General features: G+C 28.9%; 2 protein-coding genes across 4 annotated transcripts in view; both read left to right on the top strand.

Annotated features, from left to right (window-relative positions):
* The window catches only part of LOC129907385 (protein qui-1), a 98,454-nt gene extending 91,055 nt beyond the window's left edge, over nucleotides 1-7,399 (top strand). The window contains exon 23 of one of the 3 annotated variants that reach the window (XM_055983562.1): nucleotides 7,229-7,399. In XM_055983562.1, the coding sequence (XP_055839537.1) occupies nucleotides 7,229-7,257 (29 nt within the window). In that variant the 3' untranslated portion in view covers nucleotides 7,258-7,399. Of the gene's footprint in view, nucleotides 1-2,672; nucleotides 2,897-3,297; nucleotides 3,391-7,228 lie in introns of those variants that run through there. The other 2 variants (XM_055983560.1, XM_055983561.1) reach the window with 2 other exon arrangements.
* Nucleotides 7,400-20,185: 12,786 nt separating this feature from the next.
* LOC129905796 (cap-specific mRNA (nucleoside-2'-O-)-methyltransferase 2-like) lies at nucleotides 20,186-20,956 on the top strand. Its single transcript, XM_055981362.1, has one exon. The coding sequence runs from the start codon at nucleotides 20,261-20,263 to the stop codon at nucleotides 20,846-20,848; it is 588 nt and encodes a 195-aa protein (XP_055837337.1). The 5' UTR covers nucleotides 20,186-20,260; the 3' UTR covers nucleotides 20,849-20,956.
* Nucleotides 20,957-21,455: the final 499 nt, after the last annotated feature.

Raw genomic sequence — 21,455 nt, 5'->3', positions numbered from 1 at the left:
AAGTTAAATTTTCTGATAAAAGCTCGTTTTTTTACCGATATCACCGATTTCTGAATATGAAAATGTTTGAATTTTTTGTATAAATAGGTATATTCCTGCCTTTAATCTACTGTATAAATTTCATTTATGAATCTATCAAAATAAAAAAGATATTAATAAAAAATTGTTGAAAACGGTCAAAAAATGTAGGGTAAAAGAAATCTTTTTCCTGTTTTTCGCTCATATATCATTTTAAAAATCTAACTTTTTTCACATATATGCACATTTCAAAAACCTATCAGATTTTTTGAATACCTACTTTAAAAATTCTTAAAAAAATAGTGGAGTAACTAAAGCTCAAAAATTGGCAATATTAGGGAACCCGGCCGAACAGCTTATAGATTTTGATGATCTTTTTTTTAAACGTCGGTAATTAAAAATACTTTAAAGTCAATAGATTAAAAATTGCCGGTGTTGCCGTTTTGATTTTTTAAATTTAGTTGAAGATTTTTGTGAACAAAAAAATTTTTTTTTCAAAAATTTTTCTTAAATTTCATAAATTAATTGAAGCCAAAAGATTGTCTAGGAAATTCAAGAAAAAAAATATATGGGAGTGAAGGACAATCTTTCATCGTTCAAGCGATAGATGCAATTTTCTTATTAATTGACTTCAAACACAAAAAAAAATATTTCAACACATCGGCAACACCTACAATATTTAAATGTACATTTTTAAAAGGCTAGAAGCTTAGTCATATTTTTAAAATTAAAATTAAGTTAATTGAATTAAGGGCTTTTGAAAGAATGGTAACATGTGGTTTTTAAAACTTTTTCGTAATATAAAATGCATTTTTTTTCAAATTTTTTTGGCCACATTTATTATGATTTGAAATTATAAATGGAAATGTCAATATGTATTACGGTTTATGAAAAAAATTAAAAAGTATTTCATTTTCGAAGAACTTTTTTGAATAGATTTTTTGGAAAAAAATTTAACTTATTTTTTTTTTCTAAGTTCAACTTCTAAATATAAAATTATTTTTTATTAATTTAATAAGTCTTAGGTCCAATTTATTCACTCTCCATTATTTTTAAAGGCTCCATTAAAAATTATAAAACTGTCAAATCGCATACAAATTTTAAAGTTTCCCTTTTTTAATGGTGACTTTAAATTTAATGGAGTGTGAATAAATTGGACCTTACTGTTGAAAGTTAAATACCAAAAATTTAAAGTTCTCATTTTACAAAGCCTTTGAGAAAATCAATTATTTCAATGCAAAAATTCAGTTTTTATCAAAAAAACCCATTGACATTGAAGTAATTTTAAATTTTTTCTTTTAAACTGTAATATATATTACCTTTTCCTCTTCGGAATTCAACTGAAAATATTTATGGCCAACAATTTTTTTAAAATAAATTCATATTTTATTAGAAAAAGTTTGGAAAAAGGTCATTTAAAATTTTTTTTTTAAACATTTTTTTTTAAATTCTGAGTTTGAGGACCATTTTTTCAAAAACTCTTCATTAAATTTAGTGGATTTAAATTTAAGAGATAAGAATGAGCTTCTGGCTTTTTAAAAATGTATTTTAAAATATTGTAGGTGTTGCCGTTTTTTTCAAAATATTTTTTTTTGTGTTTGAAGTCAGATTGTGAGAAAATTGCATTTATCGCTTAAACAATGGAAGATTGTCCCTTACTCCTCTATACTTTTTTTCCTTAAATTACCTAGAGAATGTTTTGCTATCATTTGTTTTATGAAATTTATGAAAAAAAAATGGTTTTGTTTAAAAAAAATTTAATTTTAATTTTAAAAAACAATACGGCAACATCGCAATTTTTAATCTATAGACTTTAAAGTATTGTTATTTACCTACGTTTGAAAAAAAATCGTCAAAATCAGAGCTGTTCGGCCGGGTTCCCTAATAATTTGCTTTAGTTACTCTACTAAAAACGCAAAAAAAAAATCATATTTCGAATCACAATTAAAGACAACATATATTTCAAAAATCTCTAAAAATCCAAATTTCTTGGATTTCTTTCTATATTTTGAGCGAACCAAAGATATTAATTAAAATGGAAATTATAAACGCAGGATATAATTTGTATAAGCAATGCAACTTTTAAAAGCTATTACATTTGAAAATTTCATAGTTGAGCATTTTGACACACCCTATTATGCAGTGTAGCCATCTTTACATGGAAACCTTACAGAGTACCATCCACCCTAGCCATTAAAACAAAGAAATATACAATCGTATGCATACAAAAAATTAATACGCTTTTCACTTCAGAGACCACGCTTTAAGCTAGACAAACAGCCTCGAAATCGCACATAACTATAGACATTTTTTACCATTTTTGAACCGATTTTTTGTTTTGTTCTCAAAAAATACGTAAGTACCTATTAAAATATTCAAATTTAAAAATGTATATGATATTGTTTAAATGCAAAAGTTAAGTAAGTTCCTCTGGGTAAGTAATTTTTTATCAAATATGCATGTCCCTGTTGTATGTTTGATGTTTTTTTTGTTATTTTTCTGTTAAAACGACTTCCTAAATCTCTTTTTTCTTAATTCAATTAACAAAACAAATTGCAATTAAAAAACCAAGAATGATTGCTATTAAATTATAGGAAAAGTTAACCTTTAAATTTTGTTTTTATTTTTAACCTAAAAAAAAATTAACAATCCAGTGCATTCAAAAACCAGTTCCAGAAGTTCGTTACAACAGCCCATTTAAGTTCTCCAAAATAAAAAAATTTAAATAAATTTATCTATAGAATTTTCCTGCTGAAACCGAATGTGTTTTTTTGTTATTAAATTAGAAAAAAAAAAACTTAATACAATTTATACACAAAATTAACGTTATACGGAGATTTTCTATATGTGTGGCATTTGATATACAAAAAAAAAATATATTAAAAAATAAAGAATGACAAAAATATATTTTTTTTTTTTCGAATTATGTAAAATCATAGATTAGAAAAAAGCACGATTTAAAAAAACCAAACCAAAAATTAACAAAAAAAAAAAAACCATAAATAATTACCAGCGTAGAATTTAAGAATTTTAAGGCAACCCAATATTGTGTCGTTTTTTATATTTTTTGTTTGTAAAAGTTTTTCAGTTTGAACTTTTTGTAGAAATTTTATTAGATGATGCGTCCCTGTTATTGGATGACCTACTCCTGAATTTGCCTAAAACAATTAAAGTGTAAAAACAAAACAAAAATCCCAACTAAATAATGGATATTGACAAAACTTCAAAAAATATTAAATTTTTTTGTTTAAAATTATTTATTTTTTTTTTTAATTATAGATTTGATCGATGAGGTTTTATGGTCGAAAATTAATAATCAATTTGGCTAAAATGTTGCTTACAACAAATAATTATTTTTTTTTTTTGTTTATTTTTTGTATTACTGCGCATTTGAATTGCTTTCTATTTTAATTTTAGTTAAGTTAAATTTATTTAGGCTTTCACTAAATATTATGCTTAAAAATGTACTTCCATTAAATATAAAATAAAATTATTTATTAATGCAAAACAAAAAATTAGTTTGATTAAATTAAAAACACAATAAATTTAAATTTTATGATTTTATAAAAAAAAAATAATTAAAACAAAATTATTGCGTAAGATCAATGCTTGTAAACTGTCTTTAAATACCTCAGATAAAAAACTTAAAAAAAAAAAAATCACATACACACAAGTAAAAAAAATTAAAATCAAATTTAAAATATAAATTTTAGAAGCTTAGAAAATGTGCATATTGTATTGTCCTTTAGTTGCATAAGTTAAGTAGCAGATGATAAACTTTACCAATATTTTTTTGGATAAAATTACGTAAGTAAAAAAATTAATTTTGCATATTAATTATAAGGAAATGATTTTAAGTAAGCAAAAAGTAAGTCAGTTTGTGGCATTTTATTGAGCTGTAGTTGTGCTAAATTAATTTTTAATTTATTTAAGTTTCCTTGTAGGTACCTACCCTACATATATCAAAACACTATAAATTTTTTGTTTTACTTTTCTTTGAATATTACTATTTACATTTAATTCATTTAATTTTTGTCCAAATTTTTTTCTGGAATAATTAAAAGTGTATTGACGTTTGGAGAAAATTAATAGAATTCTTAAGCAACTTTTTAGTTATATTAGGCCCTTCCTTAGTTTCTGTATAATAAAAATTCGAATTCGCACTATTTGTTGAACTGAAAAAAAACCTCCTAACATTTCAACAACTTGGAATATGTTCTAAAAATAAGTTTTTGAGTTCATTGAGTTGGGAACTCATACATTATTTACTGCTCTGTAGATGATCTTAATAGATGCATGTTTTCCCAAAAATTGGCAGAAATAACGAAATTACACACTTGAAATTTTTGACTGAACGTCACACGTCAGTTGGAAAAAAAAACGTAAGCAAATACTGTGCAAAACTGACAAACCAACCAATTCCAAACTCATAAAAGAATTAACTCTAACACGATCAAATGATAAATTAGATTATTCAATAGTAAATTTTGGGCAAACCCCAATAATTCCAAAAAGTTACATCTTTGAACTCGGAAATGGTTTCGTATATAGATTTTCACAATAGCAAGGAAAAATATTGGTATAATTTTAAAGAAATATTGATTCTTATAAATTAATGTGATTTTAAATGCATATACCGCCATGTAACTTACGATAATGTGGCGGGAAGGGTTCTACATTTTAAGTGCATATTTTCTATTTTTAAGAGCATATTTTAGGCGCATACTTTTCGTTTTTAAGGGCATGAAAATCATATACCTACTAATAAAAAAACGAATTATTTCCGGAATGAAACTTTTTACTCCAAATAAGGTTAAAGCTATCAAACCGAAAGAGAATACATGGTTTGATTGGAGTTATAAAAAGGCCCACTGAGAAAGAGCGGAAAAAGTTCAAACAGGTTAAGGAAGCCAGCAACGCCCAAATTCGACCAACCAAATTTTGGCGTGACCAAGGTAAAAAATAGTAACATCAAGTAAAGGTAATGAAAATTGTTGGTCATTTTTAAAAAAACATACGCAATACTACCTCGTCGTTGGTTCTAACCCTTATTTTCAATGGGACTTCTTTTGTTAACTCATTTGAGATAACTTTCTTCCGAGCACTTAACTGATTCATGGGACAAATCTTCTCTCGCATTCGTACAGGGCAAAAATTCTCAAGTATTTTGACATAATATATCTCGAGGAACGAAAGCTTCTTAATAACCCGTGGCAGAATCGCTTCGTCCACTGGTGATCTGATAGTTTATCTCAACGAACAGTGCAACAAATCTTTACATCGTTTTAGAGAAAGTAGGTAATATTGTTGCACATGATGTTTCACTTCTTTCGAAAATGCGTGTTTTGGTCGATCAGCATCTCCTTCACTGTATTAGAAACCATTTTTCGTACCGTTGAATACCCAGCGTATTGGGTGGATTCAAGTCTGAAGATCATAATTTAAACGCTGCTGGTATGCCCCAGGGCTCCGTTTTTTCTCCAACAATATTTTTTTATTTTTTATAAATAATCTCCTACCTGAAACTTCTAATCCACTAAACTGTTTAACTGTTTCCTGTCCTGATTTAGCCCATGTTCTTCGGATGTGGATATTTAACGGCAAAATATTTTTTCTTAACTTGAATTTGAGACCCTCGTGCCATACTTTATCAAAAGCTTGAGACACATCTAAAAAGACCGCTGAACAAATTTTCTTTTCTTCAAGAGCTTTCTCAATGACATCGGTGATTCTATGTACTTGATCAATCGTCGAGTGCTTGCTTCTAAAACCGAACTGGTGTTCAGGTATAAGACCTTTTTCTTCTATTATTGGCTGGAGGCGCTGTAAAAATATTCTCTCAAAAACCTTTGATATTACTGGAAGCAGTGAAATGGGTCTGTATGATTTCTTTTCATGTGATGGTTTGCCAGGTTTCAAGACCATTATTACTTTTGCGACTTTCCATTGGTTTGGAATATATTCTAACCTAAGAGTGGCATTCATTATGTATAGGAGGTTTATTAAACCTTTCCGTGGGAGCATTTTAAGAATTTCCGCAGTAATTAAGTCGTATCCTGGAGCTTTTTTTGACTTTAGCTTCTTAATTTCTTTGTTTAATTCGGCAAGCGTAACATTTCTTGTGATGAAGCTTTCACTTGACGTTATATTCATATTTATACTATCATTCAATGCTTGCCCATTGAATGGTTTGAATGTTTCCTCTAGGTAATCAGCGAAAACGTTTGCTTTCTCTTTGTCATCTCATCAAAACATTGTCCAATATAATAACAAACTGCGTAGAATTTAATACTTCAAAAACAAAATGCTGTTTACTTATATTAAAGTGAAATCTAAAATTAACCTTATTTCCACGTTGATTTAAAAAGGTTCATCTTAAACGCAAAATAATAGTTGAATCAATTTGGTTTTCATTCATTTTACGTTGTTTAATGCTGGCTTTTCTCGTTGCTTTTCTCAGAAAATTAACCCAGAACCAATGAATAATTTTAGAAATTAGAGTTTTCTACTATAAAAGTGTATAATACTTCTATTAAATTCTGTTGGATTGGGACGTGTTTTCCTCTTCTGATATTATCTACGGTAAGGTAACGCTCTTAATGAATAGCTCTATAATTTTATTTTATTCATGGGGGTATTCCTTAAAAATAATATTATTGTGTTGCTTAGCTTTGCTCCAATAAAAAACTGGAGCTTGTAAGAGAAATGCTTTCAAATGATTCTTGAAACAAATTTATCATTATTGTAGGTTACTAGATACTAGCTAGTTTCTTGTATCTCATATCATAACAATTATTATTTTTAACGAAAATGATCCTACACAAAAAAAAAAAAACAAATAGTGGCATAGGATATTCTATTGTTATAAAAGTATCATGATCATGACTATAGTAATTAAAAAATCCAGTAGTGTGTTTCTTTATTTCGAATATTTGTTTTTTTACATTATTATTATTTTGTACTTTTATTTTATGATTAAACAATAAAATAAAAATAAAACTATTATAACATACTAAAAAAAAGCTTTTTATAATTTGCTGAACATGTCACGTAGTTGCAAGATTACTAAACAAAACTAATACAAGTTTGAAATTCGAAAACAATAACTCACCATTTTGACAACATTTTTAACTATTACCAACTATTTATATTTAATAATAAATAAACATAATTGATTTTAATTTCTTTTTATTAAACTCTCTATTTAAAGATCATTTTGCAGCAAGTGGTTACTACTAAATAAAACCAACGTAACATTTTTTAAAACAAAACTAAAGAAGGTATTGATACAAAAATTTATATTATATAAAAACAAAACAGTTTTTAAGGTCAAAACTTTTAACCATCATTTTTCTATAATAAATCAATTAAAAAAAAATAATAATAATTAAAAAAATAAAGATTACAAATGTGTTAAATAATAACAAAAAAAAAAATCTTAAAAAGGGGTTAAAAGCTAGGACTATGCTTATGCTGTAAAAAAAAATATAATTAAATACAAAAAAAAATCTGCGAATCACAAATCCAATTTTTTTAAAAATTTCCATATATAAAAGTTTGCATTTTTTATTTATTTTATAAAAAAAAAGATAAACAATTTATGCTGCTATTAAGTTTAAATAAAAAAAATACTATTAAAAATGTTTTATATAAATTATTAATTAATTCTTAAAAATTATGTTCTTTCTGTAAAGTAGAAATAAAAAATAAAAAAAAAACATTTCATGCTTAAAAAGCACCATACATTTAAATGTAAGAAAACAAAAATAAAAATAAAGACAATCACTTTATTAAACAAAAAAAATATTAAACAAAAAAAAACTAATAATAAAATCGCAGTATCATTACGGTAATTTATTTATAAGAAAATATTTGTTGTTTATTGTTGTTTTCATTGTTTGTTGCATCTCACACACACACACACACACACTCACACTTACACAGTTTATCATCACTCTAGTCCACTAAGGCTCTAAAAAAATTAACTTGTGTAACTTTTTTATGCAGGTCGAAATTAAAATAAGAGATTCCATTTGAGTCGAAAAGATTTAATAAAAACAAAATAATATTTTAGCTATAAAAACAATAAGTACATACAAAAAAAATATTAGCGCAAAAGAGATGTTAAGTGTTTATTTGCAAGAAGTATAATTGTAAAAAAAAAAAAAAACAACAACGTAGAATAAAAACCATTTGGAAATATTTAAAGGATATTTAATTTATTTGAAGGACAACGAAATATGTTAACAAACACACTGAGATTAAGACGATCCTTATCAAAATTTAGGATAATTTAAAGGTTTGATAAGCGAGGAAATAATTCTCTACCAAAATCTACACTAAAGAGGTTTTTTGGGAGTTGGTTACTTTTTGCACTGAGGTAAACAAATTTTTTCCAAGCTTCTATTTATTTATATATTATCGACCATAGCAATACTCAGACTTATGTCATTTTTTCTAAGTCTGGAAACCTCCATCCTGAATATGCGACCAATAGAAGTCAAAATATTAGCTTTTAAAGCCAACAACTTCGAGATTTTCTTAGAGAGTTTTCAAACGATTCAAACTAACAAAAAATTGAAGAATAAACTATCAAAACAGGCTCGAAATTTCTGTTTTAAAAATCAGATATTTTGGCTTCTATTGGTTGGACATCCAAGATAAAGATCTTCATACTCAGGAAAAATTACATATCAAAGTATTTACCTCATAGAAATTAATTTTTTTTAAATTGGTGTGGTGTACAAATTTTGAGAAACCGACGAAGTTATGAATACCAGAGTTATGCGCGACAGAGTTACGCGCGTCAAAGTTATGCAAAACCGAAGTTACGAAAAACCGAAGTTATGAAAGACCGAAGTTACGAAAAACCAAAGTTATGAAAAACCAGAGTTATGAATACCAAAGCTATGAAACGTGATTTTTGGGTTGGCAACCATTGAGATGAAGGATATACGAGAGGAACGTACCAAAAAGCTAGAGCGTATAGGCTGAGCCAAGGCAAGAAAAAAATTGTATGTGATGGGGGTGTCTATTCCCATCCGTTTAGCCGGGAGGGGGGATTTTCTAAAAAAAAATGACTTAATTTGGAAAAAAAAACCATTTAAAATTAACGTGTCAAATTTTGGATAGTATACCTTTTTTGTGTTTTTTTATTTGATAATTATTAGTTTGCCAATATAAATTCAGTTTTCCACACATTTGTTTAAAAGACAAACCGAAATTATGTGTTGCAACTAAAGATATGCATTAATTTCACTGTTTAGTTATACCTTTTTGTGCACTTTGTTGCGAATCGAAAAATGTAAAAAGCATAATCTTATTTTACCAACATTGAAAAAGATCGTTTGTTTCCATTCATAAATTCTTACTGCTAACACAAAAATGGCAACTTAGATGCATAATACCACCCATATGACTGACTTTTTGACCATCATCAGATTCATCATAACAAACCTATTAAATGACCGTTTACTTGGATCTTTTATTTTTAACCGTTACAGATTATTCTCATCACATCGAGAAATGTTCATTTGGTCAAAATACTTATTCCGACTGTTGAAGTTTTTTTTTATTTTCAAGTCAAATCATAACGGTGACAACCATTTCAAATCACAATTTTTCTCAAAAAAAAAATTACGATATTAAAAAAATTTCGGTTGTAATAGGTAGAATCATAAGCTTAGGTTAGCTTAAAGTAATGATGAAATGACAAAACACAAAAAAATCATCTTTTTTTGAAAGTTAAAATTTATTGTAAATCTACTTACTATCAGTTCGGCACTCCGATAGTCGCTTTTCATGAAATTTAAGTTAAGAACTTCAGTTATTGGATTGACGCTTTTCATGGCAACATAGTTATTTTTTTTTATAAGAAGAGTAAAACTGTAACCAATTTTGTGTCGATTTACAAAGAAAAAACTTAAGCGGTCACTGTGGCGTATGTGTAACATTTTTTTTTTTAACTTTTATTTCGTTATAAAATATTTTTAATCTGATGTCTGGTATCAAAATCTATTTGAGGGTATTGAAAAAAAAAGTAATATAAAATGAAAAGCCGAATGCAGTCATCCCTAATTATGTCATACAAACGTGCAAAGTACGATAATTTTCCAATAAGAACCCTACCATCAAGCCTTTTTTTCCTTTTTTTTTTTTTGTTTTTCTCTCTAAAGAAAACTTTTAAAAAAAAACAAAAGAAATTGAAAAACATTTTTTTCCTTCATTTTTTTTTCTTCAATTTTCTTTCGAGTGAAAATAATTAAAGTTCGAATAGATTGGCCGTTTGTTCATCCTTAAGGACTAATAGCGGTAATTAGAAAATAAACGAAAGAAAACTTCTACTCTCTCTCAAGCTGAAGAGTAGAAAATGAATCGATAAGAGTGAAATTGGTGGTAATGGACGACAACCAACACACGAAGACGATATGACGACAGTGAAAACTTAAGGATCAACCTACGATAGAAGACGACAACAACAATGGCACAATGACGACAAAGACGACCGACATAACCAAACGGACGACCACGCGACGATTTCTTATAAGAATTCCTTCCATCCGACAAGCTATTAAAGTAAGTTTATTATACATATAGAAGTCCGAGGCAATACCTTGGGTAATGGGTGAGTTAATTAAAAAATAATGTAGTTTCTAGAGGATTGAGCAGAAGTGGCTTATTAAAACAATAGAAACAATAGCGCAATTGCGCTGACATATAGCTGTTATGTAAGATGTTTTTTGTAATTAAGTGAAAAATGTTCTTAAAAAGACAAAAGAGAAAGGATTTATTTGGTTTATATTTTTTTTTTTTTTGGCAAATGATTAAATCGGAATTTTATTAATTTTTTGTTTCGAAATCAAGAAAATGAATCACATCATCTGATTATATTCAGAATTCGTGATGAAAGAAATTCAATTTATCAGAATTTCACAGATATCCTAATGTCTTTTTTGTTTTGTTTTACCCAACCAAAAAATAACATACATCCTTCTATTTCGTCCTTTTAATGAAAAAAGTTATTTTATCAAATGGCAAAAGCCATAAGTAAAAAAAAAAGACGCTACAGGCAAGATTCATCTGTAATTGACATATAAATGTCAATATGGCAAATAGTTCCACACTTTAAGATGAATACAATGAAATGTTATTTGTCCTTAATGCTGTCATTTGTATGAAATCAAAGAGGATGAGTAGGTCTGTAGGTCTTCTAATGGTTTTGTAGTTTCTTCAAGTCAATTTGTTTCATTTTTTGTTATTATTTCTTTCTTGGACGTGTGTGGTTAAAGGAACGGATTTGTCTTCAAAGACAGTAATTCATCCAACTATCTTAATACAAATGGCTATTGCTAGAGTTTTCTAAGAAGTATTGTCAATTGTTTATATTTGCCTATATGCGAAATTGGCATTTCATCAAATTTCTAATACAGTCCAGGTAAAAAACAACAAAATTGTTACATTCATGGAACTTTGCAAACATTTTGCTTTTGGGATAAGAACCAAGGATCAAAAGAGTCTATAAAAGGTACGTAAGCGTACCTTTTATACCATTGATTTTATCGGACTTATTACAGATTTTTCATATTTCTCAACAAAAAAAAAAACACCCTTTCACCTAAAATATTGTTTTTGACTACTCAGATTCTTAGTTTCTGTTATAAATGAAACATTTTTACCAATTTTCATGGGTGTAACAATTTTGTGATACTAGGTAATTCCGAATTTCATCATTTCTTCAAAAAAAAAAAACACCCTTTCAATCAAGATAATTTTCTAGACTCTGTTGATTCTTAGTTCTTATAACAGACATAACTTTTTCACCAAGCTTAAAAAATTAAAAAAATGTATGTCAGCTGTTATGACACCTTTCTCACACACAATTCAACCCATCAAAAAAACACCCTTTCACCAAAACTTTTTTAAGAACATTATTAATCCTTGGTCCCTGCTATATTTTAAACCTTCATCCCAAATTTCATTAGTGTAGCATGTTTTTCACATCGGTTTCGATTATATTTTACCTGTTGAAGTCAAAAAACAATTGCCCTTGTTTTTAACCTTCTATAACTTTTCTTGGAACAACTGTATTGACTTTATTTTTATGTCATTAGATTCAGCATAAAAACCAAGGAAAAATTAAAAGTTTAAAAAAAAATTAAATTTTGAAAAAAAAGCTTTTTATACCTACCATTTTTGGATACTTTTCCTAATTTTGAAAATTTTTTGTTTTTCCTTGGCTTATCTTAAATTTAAACGATATTTTTCAATAAAATTATCAAATAAACTCAAAAGAATTTGATTTTGCTCATAAAAAAGTTACAAGGTGTTTTATTTCATCTCAAAAGTTCAAACCCTCACAACAGAAAAACCGCTTGATGAATAAGTCTGAAACTTTGCATACTAATTACAGGTATATTAAGCTTCAATAATTAAGCCTCAGTTTAATCTTATCACCCAAAGAAATAAAACAGCGGTAAATTTTCTAAAAATAAAACCGTAAAAATGCCTATTTTGATAGCTTTTCTAAAATAAATTTTAAAAATAAGAAAACATTTTGTTTAACAAAGCAAACTTAATTCCTTTGTAGAGAATTGAATGAAGTTTTTAAATGTGTCCTTGAATATTCTGTACAGTGATCCGTTGTCGAGATATTGATAGTCAAAGTCAAAAGTATGGTTTTTGGTTTGATGACTGATATTGCAGTTTAAAAAAAATCGTAAAAGTTTAAAACAAAATGAATCTGAAAGCCAAATAAATAGCCTTTCTGAAAATAATAATCATTTTATCAGAAAAAATTTTACCACTTTCTTAGTAGAAAAGTAAAAAAAAAATTGGAAAATGTTGGTTTTTGAACAGCTCCAACAATTTAGCTATTTTACCGTTAGAAAGAAAATATTTAAACATTTAAACCTAAAATTAGAAGAATAGAGCTTTCACATGCTTTTTATTTTGTCATGATGCGATCATCACGAAAAATCACTAAAAAAAATCACGATTTTTTTTTTGTTCCCTTAATTTTTTGGGCTAGTGTAGTTCAAATACGTTTTGTTAAACTTTTTTTTACCCCAAGAGAGCCCTACGGTCGTTATGATATCAGAATGACTCGCTGTTCAACATTAATACGTTCAAGAACTATAGGTTCAACATAACATCAAAACATGGGAATCCTTCTTTATAAATACCTTTGAAAGACAAAATTAAACACAAAAGTGTTCCCAACAAATACATCCCTGTTCTTCATTTCACCAACAAAAAAAAATAATAACAATAGAAGATGAAAAGGCCTATAAATTGTGTATATTTCATCCACTTTTATCACAAATTATAGCAGATGATGCCAGATGATGTTAATGTTTTGCGATTAATTTCCTTATAAAAATGTTTGATGTATTAAATGGTATTTTCCAATATTAAGCAGCTTAATGAATCAATATTATATCCGGGAAAAAATATTTTCTCAATAAAATACGAAAACAATATTGTTGAATACTTACAAAAAACAAAAGATGACAATTGTTATGGATGGTTTCTGGGTGATTAGGTAAACCAATTTACATTTCTGAGCATCAATTATTATGTTGCTATATACGAGTATAGTATCCAATTAAGATACAGATTTGTTGACCATCTATTACGTATTATTTTTATTTTATCTCCGATATGTTTTCTGTGTGTAGAGTTTGGGTTTTGGGATGCATGCGGTCGTAACGTTGTCTTCCGGAATTTAGTGAGCCCGGTCCGGATAACAATTACTTAAGAGTAGTTCTAGAAAATCTCCATCATTCTTCAAATTATATCGTTAATGTTAAAACTTAAAAAAAAAAAAGACGAATTTAGGAAACTTTTCCGCCATCTACCTTCTAAAGCAGTAACTACAGAGTGTGTAATCTTTGACATAAATCCTTCAAAGCCTTGAGGTTAATAGTTTTTGCTCTTAAACTTATTCGCTATCAACTAAATTAATTGAAATAAATCGATTCAAAAAATTGATGGGTGATGAGGAAGAAGCGCGGTGAGAGGGGATCCATCAATCGAATGTTCTTTCAATTTGATTTCATAAAAGAAAAAATCAGATTACATTTTTTTTTCAAAACCAAAATGAATAGGTATAGTTTACTTCATAGAATAAAACCAAAAAATGTATTTATTTTTTTTTGGAAAACCTTTTATATTTTAACATATATGTATCTGTATCTATAAATAAAGAACAAGAAGCTATATAATTTACATATATATAAGACTCCTAAAAATGTTCGTCTATTCTATGTCAACTTCTTATATACACACCCCCTTGCCCTTGGGGATGAAACTTTTACATTCGATTTATTCGCTGGTTCCATGTAAATGCAATCAAGTTGTCAAACCTACAAACTTGTAACGTTAAGCAAATAAACTTTTAAATCTGCCTTAGTACCAAAGCAATCCTACTTACATACATCTTAGGTACTTTATCCTTTCTAAAAATAATCAATTTTAAAACTTTTTTTTTCAAATTCAACTTCCCAAATCGAACAACATTTTGTGTAATCAGAGTAAAGGTTGGCTTTTGGTAATTTGCAATTTAAGATTCTTCGATACCAAAACTCCTTGATTATTCGCTCATTTCCCTAATCCTTCTTGAGTTACCTACCTTTTTTGTTATAAATTCCCACCACCAATATACTTTGAGTACCACATCGGAACACATCTCAAGCAAGGGAATGCTTTGTCTGTCTGTTATAAAAAATCTATATATAGAAAAAATACTTCTGAAAACATTAAATAATTTGAAAAAGAAATCAACTTGTCTCCTTACTTATGTTACATCCGTAACGATGGAATGTCTCTTATGAAGCTGCTTACATTTTACCATATTTTTCATTGAACTTCCATATATTTACTATTTGTGCATACATAGCAAACTAGCAACCCATCACTTATTTTGGAAAAAAATTACTTAGCATTTTTCAATATTTATTTAAACAACGAGCTTGCATCGTTACGGGTGTGACACTTTTACTCATAATATCATGAATTTTTTAAACATTATTATTATTCATTATTAACTTTAAACTTCTACAAGCGGATGGTTGACAAGGGTCCCTGGTTTCCTGGTTTGGATTGGTCCATGTTTGAGGCAAACTAAATGTAAGTTTTGTTTTTCTTATGTTCCAGGTGCGTTACGGGTGTGACAAAATATTGAGACCTGATTTTTGAATGGGAAATAAAATGTTTATAACATATAAAAGTGGGTGTAAAACTTTGTAATTTTTTTTTTCCAAATAATATGTCTGAATGTTGATATTCAATACTGTAACGCGGTGTGACAAGTAGACTCTTCCGTCATAAAAGCTGCTTAATATTCGAATCTACATAATTTGCTAAATTTTCTTTTAAATATGAAATTTGGAATTCGAATTCGAAACACCAACAAAAGTTTTTAATTTAATCTTGTTAGCTTATTCATCTACATCTTCAAGTTATTTAAATGAGAAGAAGGAAAGGGTTTTTATTAGGAAGTGCTCTAAAAAACTTAAATGAAAACAAGACTGTCGCCAAGAATATAAGATATAAAAGCAGGTGAGTGTCTACTAATACTCCCTTCTTAGTGGTTTTTGGCTTATACCTATTATTTCGTGATGGTTAAAAGGTTATTACTGAAGCAGAAGAGAGCAATCAAACTAACTTTGTAGGGAAAATAGTCGTTGAATAATAACAGTATATAGCTACGCGCCAAAGTGACTAGTATTTTATGTGTTTCTTTCGCAGTTAATGGGGATGCTTTTTCTCTAACGATGTTGTTTACTGCTTGTTTTTAAGAAACTGACTCAATCTTTAACAATCTATATAGCAAGGTAAATGGAAGCAATAAGAAAAAGGTGTATAATCCCACAAATGTTTTTTTTGGCAAACGTACAAATTTAACGATGAAAATTACAACAAGGACTATAAAACTAAAAGTATTTCGTTAAACATTATGGAACGATGTAAGTGGAATGTCTGCGCGGAAGTTATTTACGATTCTCGCGATGAGCTATACTCAGTGTTGGGGTGAAAAAGTGGTTCTAATTTATGAGCTTGTAGGAGATATTATTGTTCAACGACTTTATGTTATCCCAATGTCTTTTGTATGTGGAAAAAAGTTTAAGGAAGATGTGTTTTGACAAGAAATTCAAATACAAAGTATGTAAGGAGGTGTATGTGATACTGTTGTAAGGGAAATTGAACTTGTTAGTCCTTGTGCTAAATGTTTGAGTGTGTGAATGACTTCATCTGATAATAATGAAAATTAAAGAGATAATAAATCAGAATGAAGATGGAAACTCGATCAATAACGTTCATATCTGTATGAACTACCAAGTTTGAAGAAAATCGCTTCATTAGCTTAGGCTGTAGCTCGAGGTACACACAAACGAACAGCCAGAATTGCCGAACCCACTTTTTTGGCATTCTCCACCATCGTAATGTCATGTAAAATTGTTATCTCGAGTTCGATTTTTTTTTAGAATCCTAAACTTGCCAATATCGCAAGTAAAAAATAACGCAGGGATGACTACTTTCCTTATTTTTTTTTCTAGTAAATTTAACAATGTTATGATAAAATATACCGAAAGAAAATTTAATTTTCTTTTAATTATCGTCAGCACCCAAGTCAGGTCATTTTAGTTTAAAGCCTAGTACACAGATCTCCGTTTTTCTTGACTTTTGTCTCGTCATGTGAAATATTAGGTGTGTTTTTTATTACCACCGGGCTTAACTGGACAAAAAAAAACGCATCGGGGCTTAACCTAAAATCTTGGCAGCACTGTACATTGAATGTTCCAAAAACAGCAGACACAACAAAAATTTAGAGTTGTAATATTTTGCGCTTTCGGGTTTTTCTTGTATTTTTCATGTTGGTTTGACAAAGAAATACAAAAATGTTATCTAGTTAAATACATTTCGTCATTTCAAAAGTCATTTTTCACGCTTGTTAACAAATTCTAAACAATTTATGAAAGAAATAGTTTGGTAGCACAGATTTAAAACTGTTCAAAAAGTTAAGCCCAGAGAAATCTCCGGGCTAAACAACTAAGCTCAAGGGGCTAAGGTGTTGTTGTATTTAACATGTTAATTGCTTAGCCCAGACTGCGTTTTTTTTGTCCAATTTATACTACGTTTCCACCTATCCTAAATCCGAGATTTAGCTAAGTAGATTTAGCACAAATCTCGAGTTTTATTCTAAATCTCGGATTGAAAGTAGGTGAAAATCTTAGATTTAGGCTAGCTGAACTCAAATCTGAGATTTAGCGAAGTAGATTTAAAATAAATCTCGAGATTTATTCTAAATCTACTTAGCTAAATCTCGGATTTAGGGTAGGTGGAAACGTAGTATAAGACCGGTTGTAATAAAAAACACACCTTTTATAGAAAACATGCCTACAGTAATAGTGTTTTCATTTGGTAAGTAAATCAATTTAATTTTTGATCTAAATATGTCAAAAAACTGTTGTTGCGATTACTTAATTGTAGTTGAACAGATCAAAAATTGTTTTTTTTACCGATTTAGATCAAAAAATAAATTGATTTTTTACCTAACGAAAACACCATAAGTATCAAATATGTGATTTTCTAGCTGAATCTGACCCACAACTCTGCTGAAATTCATGAAAAACAGTCCTATTCTGGCATATCTGACAAGACACTAAAACCTCAGAAAGTGATCATAACTCGATTTTGTAAGGATTTATTTCTTACAAACTTCTTTCTAACAAAAGTCCAATTTGTGAGTTGTGACCTCCTTCAGAGCAGATATCACAAATTCGAAATTTTGTGTGATGTGAAAACCTCACAAAATCAAAGTCAGCTCATCCTATGAGGTTCTTGTGACTTGTAAGGTTTTTGCCAGAATAGAATATAGGGCTGTAATTTGCACAAGACCTCCCAACTAACAATTTTGCTTATGCATGCTTCTTTTGCTTCTATAAAGCTTTATAGAAGCAAAATTGTTAGTTGGGCTGTCCTTTTTCTTATACAAGCCAAAAAAAAGCTTCCATTGAAAACTAAATTGTTACTCGGATCTAATGCAAGTCTTGCAAGGTAAATCGTTACGAAACCACTTATGTAACCATAAGAAATTCTGAAGCGGAGCAGTTTGAAATTTCAGATTCTTAATTGGGCTTTTAACTTTTAAGCAATTGTCTTTTTCCTTTCTATCATAACTGTTTATTAAAGAAGTCCAGTTAAGACCGGTGGTAATAAGAAACACATATAGTGTTTGTTTAAGTGTGTGTGACCATATGTTTTTTGTTTCCCTGCTCAGAAATGTCAAATTAGAAAAAGAAAAGACAAAAGGTGTGTTTTTTATTACCACCGGTCTTAACTGGACAAAAAAAAACGCCTCGGGGCTTAACCTGAAATCTTGGCAGCACTGTATATTGAATGTTCCGAAAACAGCAGACACAACAAAAATTTAGAGTTGTCATAATTTTTCGCTTTAGTCATTTTCTTGTATTTTTCATGTAAGTTTTACATAGAGATACAAAAATGTATGCTAGCAAAACTATTTTAATACATTTTGTCCTTCCAAACGTGAGTTTTCACGTTTTTTAACAAATTCTAAACAATTTATGAAAAAATTAGTTTGGTAGCACAGATTTAAAACCCTTCAAAAAGTTAAGCCCAGAGAAATATCAGGGCTAAACAACTAAGCCCAAGGGGCTAAGGTGTTGTTGTATTTAACATGTAAATTGCTTAGCCCAGACTGCGTTTTTTTTATCCAGTTAAGACCGGTTGTAATAAAAAACACACCTAAGGATAGTTTTTGGAATACCCTTCCGGTGTGGAATTCGTTGTCAAGCTTTTTTTGTAGCTAATTTTTCAACCAGAATTATTTCCTCTGTGTTCGAAGTTCGCTCTGAGCGCACCCTGAACAACTCTGGCTATTTTGTAAGAGCGCTGAATTCAGAGTTATCAAAATCAAATCAGCTGTAGTTGTCATTTAAGAAAAAAAAATTGTTTAGAGTGAGAAAAGTAATTTGTAGTTTGTCGATACAAAATTTGTGTGGTAAATATGAGATTTTTCACGAAATTCATGAAATAAGAAACTAAATAAAGAAAAAAAATGTCAAACCAGAAACTAAAGCTCTTAGGTGTTCGATTCGAGAAACTCTGATTTTTTTTTTGAGAGTTGATTGACATGACTCGGAGTGCCCTGGAGCGGGAAAACACCGAACAGACCTATTGTGTTAAAGGCATAAGGATTTATTTTTGAAAACAATGAAAAATTTGGCAGCACTTATGAAAAGATTTTTTCTGAACTCACCCCACCGGCTGTCGCTGTCAAAATAAAAAACAAAAAATAGGTCTGTTTGGGTTCTTTTTGCACAAAAATATGAAACCTGTCAAATTTTAAGGAGTGGGGATGAAATTCTCTCAGAGAAAGAAAAATTGTGTAAAAGTACCCAAACGCTTTTGGCACAAATTTTCTGCTACTTTTTCTACAACAACAAAAATGTAAACAACAACACCAATTGAAAAAAAAATAAAGAAAGGAAAAATATCAAAACATTTTGTTTTGTTTTACAAACACTTTTTTTTATTCATTTTTTCATAAATCATTTATAAAATAAAGCACTTCTTAACCATTAAAACACAAAAAATAAAAATAAAAACACAAAACATAGCCACATCGCCATGTTTGTACTTTGTTTTGTTCATTAAAAAATGTAAACACAAATTAAAAAAAAAAGAAATGAATAATATTAAAAAAAACTTTGTTTTATTTTTGAAACACTTTTTTTATTATTTTGTTCAAAAAATATTAATTTGTTTTGAGCATTATATCACTAAAACGAAATAAATAAAAAAAAAACAAAAAAAAATCCACGCCACCATGTTTGTAGTTTGTTTTCTTTGTTGTGCGACAAGAACAAATAAAAAAAACAGAGAAAGCACTACCTTTTGACAGATTTCAGATTTTTGTTCGATGAAATTTTTTGGGCAGAAATTCGCAAGAAGGGGAAATTTTTTTCTCTCTCGCGGCCATCTTTTTTGTGAAAAAATGTACAATTTCAGAGTACCCAAACAGGAATTGGGTTAAAAAAGTTGAAAAAAGTTGAAATATTTCTGTTTTAGGCAGTACCCAAACAGACCTAATATAAAAGCAACGCAATTTTTTCCCTGCTCAAACAATTTTTTAAACATTTTGTGAATTTTTAAATTCAAATTTTGCTTTTATTTAAACCATGAGAATATCATTTAACTAAAAACAAAAAACTCCACAATGCTATCCTGTCCAGATAATTTACAAAATCAAATCCAACTCCAACCAAACTCACCACCCAACCATTGTACAGTCAGTGGAGGAAGAAATCCAATTGAAAAACATCAATACATCTTCGAAAAAAAATATAAATATTCCAAAGCACCCGGCTGGACACTTCCGCCAGTCGATGAGTTATTCAAAGAGTTTTATCAATTCGATAATCTGCAACAACTTAAATATGATTTGAATGCAACAAAAAGTAAATTGAATGACTACGTTCTGGAAGATTGGAGTGTTCATACGAGAAAGAAGGATCCATCGGGAGAGATTCCATGGAAACTCAAGAATGACATTCAAGCTGAATTCGTAACAGTTGCATGGTGCAAATTGTTTGAATGTTTGCATCAATACAAAATGGTCAAAGATGGCAAATTGAATAGCTTGCATTTGTGTGAGGCGCCAGGAGCATTTATAGCAGCATTGAATCATTATTTGCATTCTACTTTTGATGAGGTAAGAGTTTCAACTTGGTTTGTAATTTTTTTCTTTGTTTTTATAATCGCCTATTCTGTTTTTCTGAAAATATTAAGAACCTCCTTCGCTTAATGCCTTTTGTTGGTCCAGGAAAATCCCCCCTTTAGTTCACTTTCCAATCCTGTCATATCTCACAAATGAGTTACTCTATCATAAAAAAAGAGACCTAAAACTGCTTGTTTCAAACACAATTAGTTCTAAGAATTTGCTGGAGAACGGTCCACCGATAGACAGTAAAAAAAAACATCACTCAAAGAGTCTCCCAAAGCAAACGAACATCCTATATTGACACTGCAAGGTAATTCCACAAAGTTGAACACCAATAGGCAAAAAATGGAAGTAAAAATATAAGAAATTTATTGATGGTTTTAAAATACTTTACATTTTACTTTAATAATTTCACATTAGATTATAGATTATAGTAGAGTAACTAAAGCTCAAAAATTGCCAATATTAGGAAACCCGTCGGAACAGCTTAGATTTTCTTCTAACAAAAGTCCAATTTGTGAGTTGTGACCTCCTTCAGAGCAGATATCACAAATTCGAAATTTTGTGTGATGTGAAAACCTCACAAAATCAAAGTCAGCTCATCCTATGAGGTTCTTGTGACTTGTAAGGTTTTTGCCAGAATAGAATATAGGGCTGTAATTTGCACAAGACCTCCCAACTAACAATTTTG

This window comes from Episyrphus balteatus, chromosome 1 (assembly GCF_945859705.1).
Source record: "Episyrphus balteatus chromosome 1, idEpiBalt1.1, whole genome shotgun sequence".
In the NCBI taxonomy this organism is placed as follows: Eukaryota; Metazoa; Arthropoda; class Insecta; order Diptera; family Syrphidae; genus Episyrphus; species Episyrphus balteatus.
The sequence above is the reverse complement of the archived record's forward strand: the minus strand, read 5'-3'. Positions and strand labels throughout refer to the sequence as shown.

Coding starts and splice junctions, on each gene's coding strand:
- LOC129905796 (XM_055981362.1), top strand. CDS start 20,261: ATGCTATCCTGTCCAGATAATTTACAAAATCAAATCCAACTCCAACCA.